We start from the raw sequence: 15,884 nt of genomic DNA on the forward strand, positions 1-15,884 counted from the left end.
CTGAATCAGTTCTCCTCTTGTCGTTATTCAGAGAAGAAGATGACCGTTGTGTTGTTGTGGGCTTGTGAGTTTGAGCCTTCTGTTCACGCTGCTTGGGCCTTTGCATCATATGGCCCATCTCGTTTATCTTCTCAGACAAAAAGACTTCTGCTGTGTCGTTTTGCCCTTGTGTTATCTTTGTTGAACTCTGTTTTGAATGCAGAGTATCAATAAAACCACCAAAAAAATAATCACTTGTCCTTATGTTATTACATATTAATACCATTTTATTTGGAGTTGTAATATCAAAGAAAAATTATAAGAGAAAAAAGGGGAAGCAATTGCATTGATGTGCGCATCAATGGTCGGCTTTCCCTCAAACGGTAAGATCATTGAATGTACAAATCCCCACCGCAGATCCTGCCTCACTGTTCCTTTTCTTTCTTCTCCACTTTACCCAATAATCTATCTATAAATCTATAATTCTATATAATACACACCAACACAATTGAATATTCAAAATAATGAACAATGGAAGAATGAAATATTTGTCGAATAAAAATGCGCAACAAATTTAACTGTAACAGAATAAACTATTATTATAGTCGGTGAAATAAAAACACGTGATTTTTGTTTTTGATTTTTGTTTGGTTATGTGTGGAATTTGTTTAGCTAAATGGTTATGTGAAAATTAAGGATGCTTAACAATTAAAGTAGAATATTTTCTGCTTTTTTTTTATCGACGTTAGATGGAATATAATTAGGACGTGCTAGCTAGGCTTTCCGTCCATAAAATAAAAATAAAAATTATAACCAATATATACTTGATAATATAAGTGAAACATAAAAATTCGAAAAAACAAATAATAAGTGAGACATGAAAAAAACATAAAATCATTTTTCTCTGGCGGAGACCCAAACTCTATCACGAATAAACTTTTTGCTCACCGAGTGAGTTATATATGTTTGTTGGGTAAACCAACTATGATGCAAATTTCAGTAATGATAGAATATATGTTCTAGACGATTCGGTCTTAGAAGAATATAAGATATATGGACCTACACTACCACATATCGATCGTGGTCCAAACTAATATTATGATTTACAATTCTCACAAAACCCATTCAATCTTGAATACATGAGTTGGCTTACATATCTCAATTTTAATTCCTATATTAAAGTTTTGATGATTAGGCATATATAATCAAGTTCCAAAGATTAATAAACATCGTGATCTTAAATTTATTGTCACACTAGCTAGTATTTTTATCTTTTCGTGATGACATAATTTGGTTTTATATATCCATCATGACACTATTTATGAACAAAACGGACCACATGTTCTCAAAGAACATTTCATGTTCACTGTTGCAATTGCAATGTTGTTTTTTGGCAATATATGTAGGTTATAAACATGAGTACTATTTTCACCAGTAACATCTACATTGGACTTGGACGGTTGAACCTCATCATTAATTCGAAGTTAATTATGTTAAACACATTCGCATCATAAGTTGATCAATTGCAGCATTTACTGTATATGTATAAATAGATGCATGACCAACAATTCGTATATTGGAAACAAATATAGCAATATGTTGATAGTATACTGTGGTTGAATAATTCACAGCTAACAAAATTGTAGAAACTTTGATCCCATTAAAAGAATGTTTGATGAATCCATCTAAAACTCAACCTCCTCAAATTTTAAAATTTTCTTCTTCGTACGTAAAGCTACGATCAGAGAGTATTAAAGGCAGTAAACATATAGTTATAGTTTAACACTTATGGCGTCAATTCTACGGCTACAATCGCAATTAATCGAGGACTATTTACCTCACAAACTAAATACTAAACAATTCACAGTTATTTAGCTTCATTTTGTAATTAATAAGATTATAGATTAATAGATAATTGGCACGTAAGTAAGCTTTATCAACACTCTAGGTTGAAAATAGGTTTCTTTTTCTAACACGTAGGTTTGATGTTTAACTTTGAGAGGATTCTCATTATTAAGAAAGGGAATTTGTTGGTACTTTCTTTTCGGCTAAGTTTCATAAGAGTGGCAATGGATACTGAAGTCCGAATATTATTAATTTTTTAATTGGTAAATTGGTAATAACAATGATTTGATGCGTTTTGAGATGAATGAGGGCTAGCCGTCTCTTTAGTTATCAATCAGGTGGGCATATGAAAACGTGATCTTAGCACGTAACTAGAGAAACATTCTTAGGAATTTGATCTAATTTGGGTCTTAGTAGGTAAAACTCATACTGAGTGTAATTTCAACACAATAAAGACTTCGGGCCTTCTACAAGAGGCTGGGCCCTCCTAAGCCACACCTTGTGACTAATTTGTATGTTTGTTTTATACATATATATATATATATATATATATATATGTGTGTGTGTGCGTAGAGAAGGAGAGAGAAGCCATCACCATGGTTCTATGCCCATCTTTGTGCTTAGGTTTTATTTTGGATGTGACGTTTTATTAATATATATATGATAAATTTTAAAATTTATGTGTCGGGCCATGACATATAGAACATTTAAATTGCATGTGATGTTTCTTATTTGAAACAGTTTTATCGATACTACGACTAAAGGTTTAAATAGTGTTTCTGTTTGCTGAGATTGAACCGCAATAAATACATATCTATTCATTTTTTTAATTAAATTATATGGCATACATTACGGTCTAAATGCAGTAAAAATAATTTTTGTGTGTCAAGGAGCTTAATCCTTGTCCACCATGAAGACACGATGACGGGAATGGTTTGCCTTACGGTGTTTTTTTCCTTTGTTTATTCTTTATCGTTTTTTTGGACGTAGATAGTGAAAACGTTCTAACTCTTACTATTTTTTTAACATAGTGAAATCTATTACGGTGTAAAAATGAACATAACTCACATATTTTGGATGAACTACTATAGATTATGCATGTCATTTTATTTTCTTTCTCAAATTGTTTTATGACAGTCGGATTTACTATACAAATATTAACGTTCTGTTTGCAAAATGATTGACGGAATACGATCAAACGTCTTTAAAAAAGAAGAAGTAAAAAGTGTACTGGCTGATCAATTAGTTCGTTGAACAAAACTAATTATATTTTAATATCGCTTATAGTTAGTATACTATTCTTAATCATTGTTCCATGTCGTTTGTTTCGTTTTTTTTTCTTCTGCATTAACCATATTTGTTCTATTGGTTCTATGTTCTGCACGACTCTTTCTATTATAAATACAGACCCTAAGAAATTTGTACCGATCAATATATATATATATATATAAATATATATATATATATAATATGTTGGTGGGACATTGTGGAAGAGAAATAGTAAGCTACTAAATTCTTTTGGACAATTCAAATATAAAGGAAGTGTACCACAAGCTCTAGGCTTCACCTAATGTGTATATTACCTACTCTTTTGATATTATTATGCTTATATACATAGACACGAGTCACACGATCGCATACACACAACACTCATGGCAATCTAGCTTCTAATTATTCTCATAATTTGTTATGATAGTTAGAAGCGTTTTTTTTTTTTTGCACAAAAATGATAGGCCGATAGGGGCGTATTTTATCATTTTAAATTATAATATTATTTAATATAGAAGAATTATTTAATATAGTCGAATTTTATCATTTTAAATTATAATATTATTTAATATAGAAGAATTATTTAATATAGTCGTATTTCTATATCTAAAAAACGACGCAGCTATATTGTTAAATTTCCAACTTTATCTTTTCCTTTAAAGCAAAAGGGTGAATATTAAAAAAAGGAGGAAAATATGAGTGCAGCATTCAAATAAAGTTTAAATAAAATCTTTAGACCACCTTTTCTTGTTTGGTGGGTACGCATACGAGAAAATTAGTGAAATTTTTTTTTTTTTGGTAAAAAAAATTAGTGAAATTTCAAGAAAAGCAAGAACGAATTGATGATCTAAACATTAACAAAAAGAAAGAATTGCTATATAGCTATATATCTAAGCTCAACTACGTACTCCAATGATTTAAGTAGAAATTATGTATATTTTGACTTGCCTTTTTTTTTTGCTAAAAAGCTCAATTTCCACTTGCTTTTTATGTTTTTTTTTTGTCAGGCATCATAACAATCCATGTTGAAACACCCTTTTAAGACATCATAAAATATATATAAGATTCTACTTCATTTATTGTAATAATCTGGTAGAATAGTTTAGGCTGCTTTGGTTTATAGTTAAAGGAAGTCTATAAATCTAATAAAACTGTTTTATTGGTTGAGGAACATTATCGATTTTAACTGAATATACAAACTTGGTCATTGGAGAATTTAATTGACAACAACATATCTCATCAAATTCTGTGTAGAAAACCCCTTTGTGTGAAGGAAGACAAGTATTCGTGATGAAAAAATATGGATTTTCGGCACATAATTCTTTGATTAACTTTAAGAAAAGTATCGTTTTATTTTTAAAATGATATTAACATTAATAAAAAATATCTTCAAATAAATTTAGACTAACCTTTAAATCTTGATCATCCAAGTTTTTGTTTCGAGGTTTTAATTCTCTATACCACCACCTTCATAAATTGAGGTTGCCTTCAAGATTTTAGTTGTAAGGGAAAAAAAGAAATAGACAAATGCACATCTTATATATAAAATAAAGAGACAAAGTTATTAATGATTTTTTCTTCTTCCAATTCATTCTCTTGAATCAAGTCTATACTACTCGCAAATGCGCAAATCTAAAACTCATTCGGTACACCGTTTATTCTCTCTTGCATTGAATCTCAACGCCAAACTAGTTTTGAGCTAAATTCCATATGAGTTTACACTTTACACCTTTACTATTTGCACTAACAACAATTTTGACGCACCGCAGCCTCATACTAGCAGTTTTACGATCTCCGCCAGAAAAAAAACAATATAAATTAATGATTAATCATCCACGAAAACATACGTTGCATCTATATATATATAGGCAACTGTTGATTACGATATTCAACTATTTGAGGTCGGTTCGGTAATTTGAGTTCGAAAGAGATTAAGTTGATAAGATTTTATTAAGTTCTCAATTATAATTCGTTCAGTTCGGAGGTCTCTCGACGAACTCGATACAATATTCAGGTCTCTATTCTCCGGGTCCGAAAAATCCCCTTCTACAGTAACAATTCTACTATTTATATTACATGAGTGAGGAGACGTTCTAGGGCTTCTCGTTCAGCTCTCACCGCCTCTCGTCGCTGGACTTCTTTCTTATAGACCGCACTGTCAGGCCAGGCCCATTTCGACTAAGACCATCGTAAACCGGGGTCAATTGGACCGGTCTTGGTCTTTAACCGGTCCGGACCGGGGAGCGGAATATACCACCAACAGCAACTAGCTAGGCATGTTGCATATTTACTATCGTGTTATTTTTAATGACCAACGAAACGTCATATTTAATCATAAATATTGATTTTCTTTTTTTAAATTCTAAACATATAGAAACTTTTGATCTTTTTTTCTACCTTTTGTTTTCCGAATTCGTCAACAAAATTACTTTTCCAAAACTTTTTCTTGTCTAATACACAACACTTTTTCAGAATTCATATTGTATCAAGTTTATCTGCACTATTACCTTCAATTATTTCACTGTTACGAAAATCCACGGTACTAAACTAAAGTATGCCGTCACTCAAAATCCAAGAAACTCGGTTCAAAGATGAAATTGCTCGTTATGACCGAAGTAATTTAACGAAGCGAGAAGGACATATGCATGGTGGTTGATTATCTAGAGAATATATTAACGAAGTTTGTCTCGTTAATAGAATAATAAATCAAATCATTATAGAAATCATATAAAAAAAATTTTATATTGAATCCTACTTATATTTTGGAAAATCTTATGGGTGAGATAGATGAGTAGATCCACAGACAAATATATTATATAATCAGTGACGGAGCCAGAAAAATTCTTTATTGGAATCAAGTAGAAGTATATATGATTAAATTTTATTAAATTACACCAATTTTTTAAATTTCGCTGGGGGTGAATGACCCCAACTCATAACATGTGCCTCCACCACTGTATATAACTCACGAATTCAGAATTATATATATCGAAGAAACTAAATAAAAATAAATAGTGAAAATGAAGGGAACAAATAAAATATATATGAGTCTTGGGTTTGGGAAAGAAAGAGCAAATGTTAATGAAACATGCAAGCATTTTTGCAGCGATGGAGGACATCGATCTGAGTGGGATGAAAGTGAAACACATCCAATGATCAACTAATATAATATTTATAATGTTAAAACAAAGAATTATTTATAGTGTTAAACAAAGAATTATAATGTGAGAACACAGTGAATAAGTAAAAAAAAAGTAAATAAATACATTTTGTTTTTTGTAAGGAAAGAAAGGGAGAGAGAGTACGAAGTAAAAAGGATGTCGGGAGGGTATTGACCATATCACGAGGGGGAGACTGTCAAGACTGCACGAGGGGCTGTCTAAAAGAGTTTAGACGTCGTCGTTTAATCCACTCTTGTGTTTTGTATTTTTCTCTATACATCCTCTTCCTTTTTTCTTTTTTTTCTCCAATCTATCTATAATACTGTTTTTATAATATCCAAAAGTAATTTATAATTTTTTGCATAAAAAACCTGCTTGTTATGTAGATAAATGTATAACATAATGATAGGTAATACTATTTTCACAATATCCAAAAGTAATTTTATATTTTTTAGCATTAAAAAAAAACTGTTTGTTATATAAATAAAATGTATAAAACATAAAAGGTAAGATATCAAAAATGTGTAGTGAATCTCTCAGAGCTCCATTCTCTGCAACAAGTCGAAGCATCCGGTTCCCGAAAGAGCGGGCAAGCCGAGACAGATCCTAGCAGAGGGAGTTTCTAACCTGTCGACTTCTCCATAAGTAGCTGCTTGGACAATGAACTTAGTGGCTGTTTCAAAAGTCATTCTGCAAAATGGAGAAGTTGATTCTGCAATTCCTCCCATACGGCTCATTGGACGGTATCCACCCGAAAAGGTCATGTAATCTGCAATGAGGTTCAAGTGTCTGATGCTTACGGATATACCGTATGATTTGAACACGTGGTTTATTTCCCTGATTATGGTCTCTCTGGCTGCTTCCACTCCAAAAGTGTTGAGCATGTCGTGAATGCTGTTGCTGTACAAGTACCTGACATCAAGCTTATCTTGGTATTCCCAGAGAGCAAGGAAATCAACTCCCGATGCGTGGAGAGCTGGTGATGCTTTCTTTTCATCGTTGGAGATTTCTTCTCTCTCCTTTGGATTGTCTCCATAGTAGATCACTTGAGGATCACCACAGTTAGCCACTGTCGACCGTTCGATCTTCCCAGAATTCTGGATGTAAACCTTCTGCGCTGTTTTCTGAGCAATCTGCATGTAAAAAATATAAACTACCTTTAAAATGAGTGCCTAGCCATCGGAGTCATCAGAGAAATAGCTTGAAGAAAAGGGTACCTGAGAGAGTAAGATATGAGGCTCCTCTGAAAGAAACTTGAAATGGACCTCAAATGTCTTTCCCTTGAATTTCGCAAAGATATGTCTGTCATTTTTACCTGGAACAAATTTCCGTCTCTTCTTTCTACTCCCTTCTTCAACATTCTTTACCTCTTTTTGCGGTTCCAGAGTCTCTTCCTTGCTAACATCTGCGTCTTCCTGCGGTTCTGGGGTCTCTTCCCTGCTAACTTCTGCGTTCTCATCCTCATTATCCGTCTCAGGGTCCTCTACTCCACTAATTGACGATGGTTCATCCTTCTCATCTTCTGAGTTTTCCTCATAATCCACCACATCTACTGCCTGCTTCTTCTGTTTCTGTGCATCTGCACCGAGATCATCAACCTCTGTACCCTCGCCCTCATCATCATCATCATCATCTTCAGTGTGCTTTCCACTAACAGAATCATCATTATCCGTTTCATTTCCAGATGTTGGGCGGGTGTCTTTTTCACTCTTTATACCTCTGATTCTAACGAGCATTTTCACGTGAATCTCTATAGCGTCTTCCAGCTTCCTCAAAAACATAACTGTCATCGTCTCTTTCCAATCTTCATCAGTTATATCAGTGTGCTTCGGATAATGCTCTGGCTTATACAATTTTATCTTAAGCTTGTGAATACTACAAACTTCACCCTCATGAACTGCGTATGGTATAACGGACACTTCCATACTCTTTATAATATCTGCCACTGCAATCTTTCTCAACTTATCAGTTATCTTCTTTGCATCATCCCTGCACGAATGACAGATTATAAATGTCGAGAATGTTTTAATGTGAAATATCTTCAAGATGCAGTCACGGGCCCAAATGTTACACTCTTATATTATCTATCATCACAAAGTTCTTTGTAAGAGAAGCTACCCATCAAGTATTTGCCTGTTTTCTCATGTTAGTAATGAAAGTAGCCGAACGTATAGTCAATGCCACTGAAACTAAACCAACTTACGTTGTTTTGCCCTTCAGCAACGGGCAAGTCATAATAGGCGTTTTAATGTTTGCCGCAGCAGTCATCAAGATCTCTTGTAAACGTGGAATTCCGAGTGTCACATTCATCTCTCCACGTCCAGCCAGATGGAAAGTATTCAGCCTGTAAAATGACGGAGCAAAAGATTTTATAAGCAAATATATAATGAAGGATGCAAAACCTGCAAACATCCTCATATTATTTTTAGAAATGTGAATACCAATGTGATTCAGTTTGTAATTTGCAACGGTGGAAGAGTTAGCAGAACCACAACATAAGAAAAGAAAATAACTCACGTCATTTGCGTTGATGGCTCTCCTACAGACTGGGCAGCAAGTACACCTACAGGCTCCCCTGGCTGGGCGAGACTTGCAAAGAATTTTGACTTCACCAGCTTCAGTAGATCTTCTTGTCTCACCAATTTAGAAGCAATACGTTCATTCATAGGCATTGCCTCCACAAACTTCTCAGCTCCATTCTTAAGAGTAATAGGCAGGTCAGTAATGTAACTACTGGATCCAGATAGCATGTCTTCACTGCATCTCTGAAGGATCATATCTTGATTCTGAACCAGAGTAAGTTATATTAATAACAACATAAGTTTCCCAAGAGCAAATAAGGAAGGGGCTAAACCGTTTATAAAGGAATGCTTACTACTGTCAGTTCTCTGAACTTTCCAATGAAGCTAGACCGATGAACATCCACGCCATCTTCACCATATTGGAACTGAATGATGGACCCATCAGCATCCCGGACAGTACAATCGTAGTTGACTTTTAGGCTCTCAAGATTTTTCATCAAGCATCTTTGCAGATACCCACTACGTGATGTCTTCACTGCAGTATCAACTAACCTGCAAACCAGAATGTTTTAAGTGAACAAAGATGACAAACTAGCTGATGCTGACCAACTCTTAACAGACCACCGTCAACCAAGAAAAAGTTTTACACAAAAAACCAATTACATAAATTTTGGAAACACTACTCTTAATAGTAAGAAACATAAACTAAAATGACACTGGAGTTTTTTTTAAAAAAGGTAGTTACCCTTCTCGTCCAGCCATGCAATGGAAGTAATATTCTTGGGGACGAAGACCGCTAAGGAATCTGTCACTAATAAAACCCCCAGCTCTAGGGGACCAGTCCCATGGATGGAAACAAGGTAATGTCTTCCCAGAAACCATTCGGGGAACTCTTTTTCCTTCCAAATCTTGCTGGCCAAGGTGTGAAGAAATTTGCTGGAAGTTAACCTACATAAAGTGGACAACATGAGAAAGAAATGATAAAGTTTAACCTCCCAAAAATTGTTAATGCAGTCACCACCAAACTGTTTATATAACCTAGTTAAAAGGAGATAAAGTTGTAAAAAAATTACTTGCAGCACTAACAGTCTCCATCGAAAAAGAACAAAAGTAAATATATCAACTTTTGGGAGACTAACTTGTTTGTCTCCTTTCCCAAAAAATTAAAACTTTTAGTTTGGAAAACTTGGCATGAGCTAATAAACTGCAGAAGAAAAGACAAGGAAAGTTCTAAAAACATGTAAGCTACAAACCAACTTTAAGTCACCTTACTGCCCTTAGCCCCAGATATGGTCATCAGCGATATACAATTCTTCCCAGGGGGTTTCAATAACCCGTCAGACAACAAATCGTTCATCACCCCCTTGCTTGAACACTGGTTGAGTTCATTTACAACGCTCCTGTCCAAAGATGCCAATGCAGATTCCCCGTCCTCGTAAAGAATTCGTTCAATTCTGGATTTCATGTCCTGAGGATCTGCAGACAAGACAGTAAACTGTGATTAAGTTATTTCATAATTTACAATTTCCATGCCTCATACTACAAAGGGACATCATTTTCCAGAATGTAACAAAGGACCTTGTTGGCAAGCATGCACCCATTAATGCAGTAGATACTTTGCCGCAAAATATGCATACCTATCTGAACATCAACAGCAATGCCGAAAGTCTTACGGAGTACTCTTTCACCAACTTGTTCACATTCTTGAAGTTGCTTTGTTCTCTCTCCATCCATATCTTTCAATATAATAAGATCATCAACTCCACAGGTGAAACCCTGAAGCTGAAAAGATGTACAAACAAAGATTCAGGATGCAAAACTCTGTAACAAATAAAAATAAATGATCAACTTCATGAGAGCAAACCTGAAGAAAGACGGTAAAGAGACGACTAAAAACGGAAAGCAGGTTTCCTGCAGCATTTGAACCATAGAGCTCATGCACCGTATGAACCAATCCATAGTCCGCAAACTGAGCCTTGTCAATCACACCGCGGACAAATTCATTTTTTCGGACTAGCAGTTTATCTTCATTAAGATCCTTTTTCCATGACTCGTCAAAGTCTTGCTTCGTGGTCAAATGATTCTTTTCGTTGCTTTCTCCGCTCTTACATTTTACTTCTTTTGATCTACATTTAAAGAAATCAACTGGAAGTTTGGTAGCTTTCTCTACGCTGAATGGTGGGTGACCTTTGGTTATCTCATTCAACACTGCAGTAATGACCTAGTAGAGAAGCACAACCAGAAGCTTATGTGAAGAAAAAGCATTCCTTAGTGACTGAGCCAACTGCTCATGAATCCCTGGATACAGCTTGTATACCAAGGCACATAGCCATGTGGGGGAAAACCAGCATGGATAGAGAGATGTAACAAAATTATAAACAGAACAAAAAAAGCAGAGTATTATGATTACCTGCTTTCCGGTCCAAAGAGGCACTGGTTTCAAAATAGCAGGCGTGACTGTCAATAGCTCTGCATTTGAAGCTGATTGTATTACTTTCTTGCCCGATCTTCCAGAAAAAGAACTGAGTACCATGTCAGTCACGCCAGAACTGAAGAGAAGCTGATTAAATTCATCTTTGTCCAAAAATGTGTCCCTTTTGGTAAGCAAAACGGAACTGACAATATGATCCTGTTGGGTACATGCAAGGTCCATAAATATGACTGGTAAACAACCCAATTCGTGAAATGAATACAAGGATTTGAAGAAATAGCTTGGATGTACAACCTGAATTAAAGCTCGAAGTGGATCACCATTAGAAGGCCTGGAATATTGGTTGTTGGCATTGACAATATTGTAGGCCTCAGCACGTGAAATCTCATCTTGTGGAAAGTGCACATTCATCTCATCACCATCAAAATCTGCATTGTATGTACTGAAACCAAAGTAATTTTTTAAGTCAGTCTTGAGATACAAGAAACTGCAAGTGGAACATCAACGTAGACGTGGAAAAGGTCCAAGAATGTAAATTCGAAAAGTGAAAGCAGACAATGACATCTGGAAGAGACGGAATTCTTTATATCCACGGTGTCTACCTGCAATTTGCATAGTGGAGACGAAGTGTTTTCTCCCCCTTAAGAACACGGACCATGTGCGCCATTATGCTAGGTTTATGTAATGTTGGCTGCCATGAAAAAAAAAAAAAAAAAAACACTTGTAAGTTGATACAAACGCAGGCATTACTGACCAAATGAACAATGCTGAGACTGCAACTAATACTGAAGAAAGAAATAAAACAAATGTACTGCTTCATTATTAAATCTTTTTAAAATGGCGTAGTAAAAGACCTCAAAAGACTTGAGAAACATTTTAGATAGTCAATTATAATGAAATAAAACAGTATGTGTCCACACCTGCCGATTCACAAGGACGACGTCACCATCTTGCATATGTCGATAGACAACTTTACCTTCAAAGTTGACATCACAAGTTTTTCCAAGTTCTGTAGTGACTCCTCGTGAGGAAAATAGCTTTCTTGCAATTGCTATTCGTGCTTTTCTGGTTGGAGGCAGCTTCATTGTAGATACTTTGTCAGAGTAATGTGTTGCTCCCGGATGAATGTCAGGACCATTAATGATAGCCTCCCTCAACTTTTCAACATTCCAAGGAGTCACCCTCTGCAGTAATACATAAACATCCATTACCGGAAAAACAAACATAAAGTGATACTGCAAGTCGGACATATATATTGTACATCTAAGCGTTCCCACTAGCCATCTCCACATAGTAATGGGAAAATTGGAAGATGCAAAATTTGGTAGGAAATCAAAGCTATAAAGAGAGTCCGTAGGCAATCACTGTGGAAAGAGTATGTTTTTTAATTTGACAAATATTACAAGCAAAAGTAAAAGCTGTCTTCATCATCACTCTTAAGATCAGTAAACCAATATTTCATCCATATAACCTTTTGGGGCGTGTGATTTATAGTAAAAGGTTTACTGATCAGATTCAGGTAAGTAATTATATGCCGGAATAACAAGTGAAATTTACTGGTTATGATATATGACATCATACCTCGGGATACGTCAATTTCAAAGCAAAACAAGGAGGAATTCCAATGTCATTGACAGCGATAAAAGGATCTGGAGATATCACAGATCTGCATGCATGATTCACTCTCTTTCCCATCATTTTTTGCCGAAATAGACCCTCTTTCTTCTCTAGAGTTTGACATATTCCAGTACCCTCTTTCTGGCTTTTAACTGTAAAGAAAAAAAAACATGATAGTCAGTCTGCACTGATACAAGAAAGCAGATAGAAAAGTGGGGGCAGCCAGCTACACATAGCTAGAAAAAAATCAGGAAAATCTTAAAAATAAATGCACCTCAAACAAGTAAATGAGCTAGAAGCTAACCTGTGGCAGTTTTGCTATCAAACAAGACATTGACTGATTCTTGAAGATTCATCCATCTGGAAATTATCTTGGGTTGATCTAATTTGTTAGTACAGGCATTCCCAAGGGATATATTGGATTCTAAGACCTTATTTAACCCTACGGTTTGAGGATGCTCCATAACCTGTAAGAATCAAAATCGTAACTACATGAGTTGAAGGGAATAACCATAATGGAAAGGGAAAATTATGAGAACACTGAAAGTGACCCACAGAGGAAATGCCAACAGTTATAAAATGACCATAAACTCCAACTTAGAGGAAACAAAAGCACCCAAACAGTTTCATTCTTTAGGAATTACTTACGCTATCGCCTCCTTTTGTTGGAGCTCTAAATTTAGTCGGAGGCACAAGAATATTCTCCAAAAAGAACATAGAATAGTCGACATTTTCAGATTCACTCTGCCAAAGATCACCAATGAAGGAGCAAAACTCATGCTCATTTTCCCACAAGCCTTTTAAGATTTTCTTGACCTGAAACAAGTGTAAAGCAAGACATTATAAATGTGGAATATTTTGGTCGTCAAATTATAAAGTTAAACCATATCAGAAACAAACCTCACTCGGGAAAAGGTCTCTTCTAGTATTATTTTGGTGCTTTGCAAACTCTTCAGCTACTTCTGAAGATTTTCTTTTTTTCTTTTCAGAACCATCTTCAACTTCTGATAATGCATCAATACCACTGTCGTCAGAGTCATTGGGATTTTCCACACTGCTAGCGGACTTCTTTACCTTAATCCCTCTAATTACATTAGCTCCAATGGCGGACGCTGACATACCAACCTGTTCAAAAAGATTGTTATTGATAGGAATATCACAACTTTTACCGATATCAAGATGGAGCATAACATTGAGAATTAGAACGCAGATAAAAATATAAAAGCGCGCTGGACCTCGAGTGCACACATGTACAGTATAAGGTCCACGAGTAAGACTTTAAAGGGACAAACTACAGAAGTACGGGTGCAACAAATGTAATCTCTAGAAAAAAGGCGAGTGTAGCCTTCAAACCAAATAGAATGTCAAGGACATAATACTAACGAAATGGGAACTTGAACTGTTAATAAAGGCATTGTCAACGGTATTTCTCTTCAAACGCCAAAACCAGTTGTAAAAGTTATTGTTCCTTAGGAAAAAAGAACAAAAAGAAAAACAGGAGCATACTGACATTAATGGCATTCGGCCTAATCATGCTTTTGAAGGCAATTTCACACGCACACTAAACTACAGAACAGAGCAAATATCAGGTTAAATAATAGAATAAATGAAGATCTAGAACTCAAATCACTTAAAGAAAACGGACTATATTCTAAATTATGCATGCCATAAAAAAACTTCAAGAGAACGTACAATGCGAACCCATCCGAACATAGGCTTCTCTAGTTTAGGAGGTTTTGCTTTGCAAGACCCACAGCTTTTTGATTTCAACCTCAAAAATGTATTCATGAGGTCGGTGACTTCAGCAAACTGAAGAGATGTCCATCTCTGTTTTCCCATGTCAGAATCTTCACATCTCTCCTTCTCCATTTCAGAATCTTCACATTCTTCTGATGAATCAGTGGCTCTAGAATCCAGCTGCTTAGCGGCAACTAAATTACCTTTCATGATGAGTTTCAACTGAGAAACACATCTTTCAACCTTAAAATGAAACAAAAAGCAAATAAGTAAGCGCAAATGAGAGACAAGTCTATCCAACTTATGATATATATATATATATATATACTTACGTCATTCTTATTTGCCATAAAGTGATGACAGAAGAAACAGGTCCTCTGCAAGAAGTTATAAAGGAGATTGAACAGCAAAGGGTGGTAAATAGGATAGACAAGCTCGATATGCCCACAATGTCCTGGACAAACAAGACTGAGCTGCCCACATGATTTACAGCTGCATTAAGAGGGAAAGGAATGCTTTGATTACGCAAACAAAGCCAAACATAAATGAAGAGAGAAACATGGGGAACAACAAACAACATTATCAGAAAGTATCAGCTGTAGCAATTATCAAATATCTAACCAACGTCCATTATAACTAAAAAGAAAGTCTTTATACAAAAAATCTGTCAAAAAAAGAGTTATTTATAGCTCGGCAGAGATTAAAAACCAGTTATAGTGAGCGTAAATCATATTGAAGAAGACTTACGATGTTCTATCATCTAAAGGACCCATTAGAGGATCGTAGAGACCACCAGGTACAGGTCTCTCAACGTTATCGAGTAATACGGGATTTGTAACTTTCATAACACTATGTTTTCGAACATCTTCCTCTGTCATGAAACTAAACCTAACGGATTCGACCACCTGGGAAGCTCCCTGGAGAAACCAAAACCTCGAAAACATAAGTTAAACTATCCAAAGCAAAAAGAGAATTCGAACGCCGTGAAATCGAAAACTCAAACAAACCTCTATGGTTTGAGCTTGAGCCATTGCGTTGCACAGGACCGGTTCTCAAGTTGTGCGAACTGTGCCACTGAGTCCACGAAATCAGGGCTTCTGTAAGAACGGAGAAAATTAGGGTTTATCAATCTCTATGCTTTGAAATTGACACTACCGGCGTTTAATCAGAGTTTAATCGGAGTTCGAAAGTGAGAGAGCGCGGCGCTACGAACCTTGAGAGTGGTTCAAGGTTTTTCTTTTTTTTCTTTTTTTTCTTTGAACTCGGCCTGAAGGGTTTTAGGGTTCAAGAAAACAAAAAATAAAACTGTGTATTAAATTAATT

The 15,884-nt window shown here is 35.4% G+C and overlaps 1 protein-coding gene across 1 annotated transcript; it reads right to left on the reverse strand.

Annotated features, from left to right (window-relative positions):
• Nucleotides 1-6,637: 6,637 nt before the first annotated feature.
• On the reverse strand, nt 6,638-15,809 carry LOC18019855 (DNA-directed RNA polymerase I subunit 1). The gene is made up of 21 exons (XM_024157037.1): nt 15,569-15,809; nt 15,309-15,478; nt 14,894-15,053; nt 14,517-14,804; nt 13,725-13,949; nt 13,473-13,640; nt 13,129-13,291; nt 12,789-12,976; nt 12,128-12,391; nt 11,810-11,898; nt 11,502-11,649; nt 11,187-11,405; nt 10,641-10,997; nt 10,414-10,558; nt 10,044-10,252; nt 9,522-9,724; nt 9,130-9,328; nt 8,772-9,040; nt 8,458-8,598; nt 7,472-8,243; nt 6,638-7,387 (listed from the first exon to the last, which is right to left on the reverse strand). The coding sequence occupies exons 1-21, from the start codon at nt 15,590-15,592 to the stop codon at nt 6,791-6,793; spliced, it is 4,998 nt and encodes a 1,665-aa protein (XP_024012805.1). The 5' UTR covers nt 15,593-15,809; the 3' UTR covers nt 6,638-6,790.
• Between the last annotated feature and the right edge of the window lie 75 nt (nt 15,810-15,884).

Source organism: Eutrema salsugineum, unplaced genomic scaffold (genome assembly GCF_000478725.1).
Source record: "Eutrema salsugineum unplaced genomic scaffold, Eutsalg1_0 scaffold_19, whole genome shotgun sequence".
NCBI lineage: Eukaryota > Viridiplantae > Streptophyta > Magnoliopsida > Brassicales > Brassicaceae > Eutrema > Eutrema salsugineum.

Coding starts and splice junctions, on each gene's coding strand:
- LOC18019855 (XM_024157037.1), bottom strand. CDS start 15,592: ATGGCTCAAGCTCAAACCATAGAG. Junction 13,641..13,724: donor GAGACCTTTTCCCGAGTGAG/GTTTGTTTCTGA, acceptor CACTTGTTTCAG/GTCAAGAAAATCTTAAAAGG. Junction 8,244..8,457: donor TTGCTGAAGGGCAAAACAAC/GTAAGTTGGTTT, acceptor TCATTCGTGCAG/GGATGATGCAAAGAAGATAA.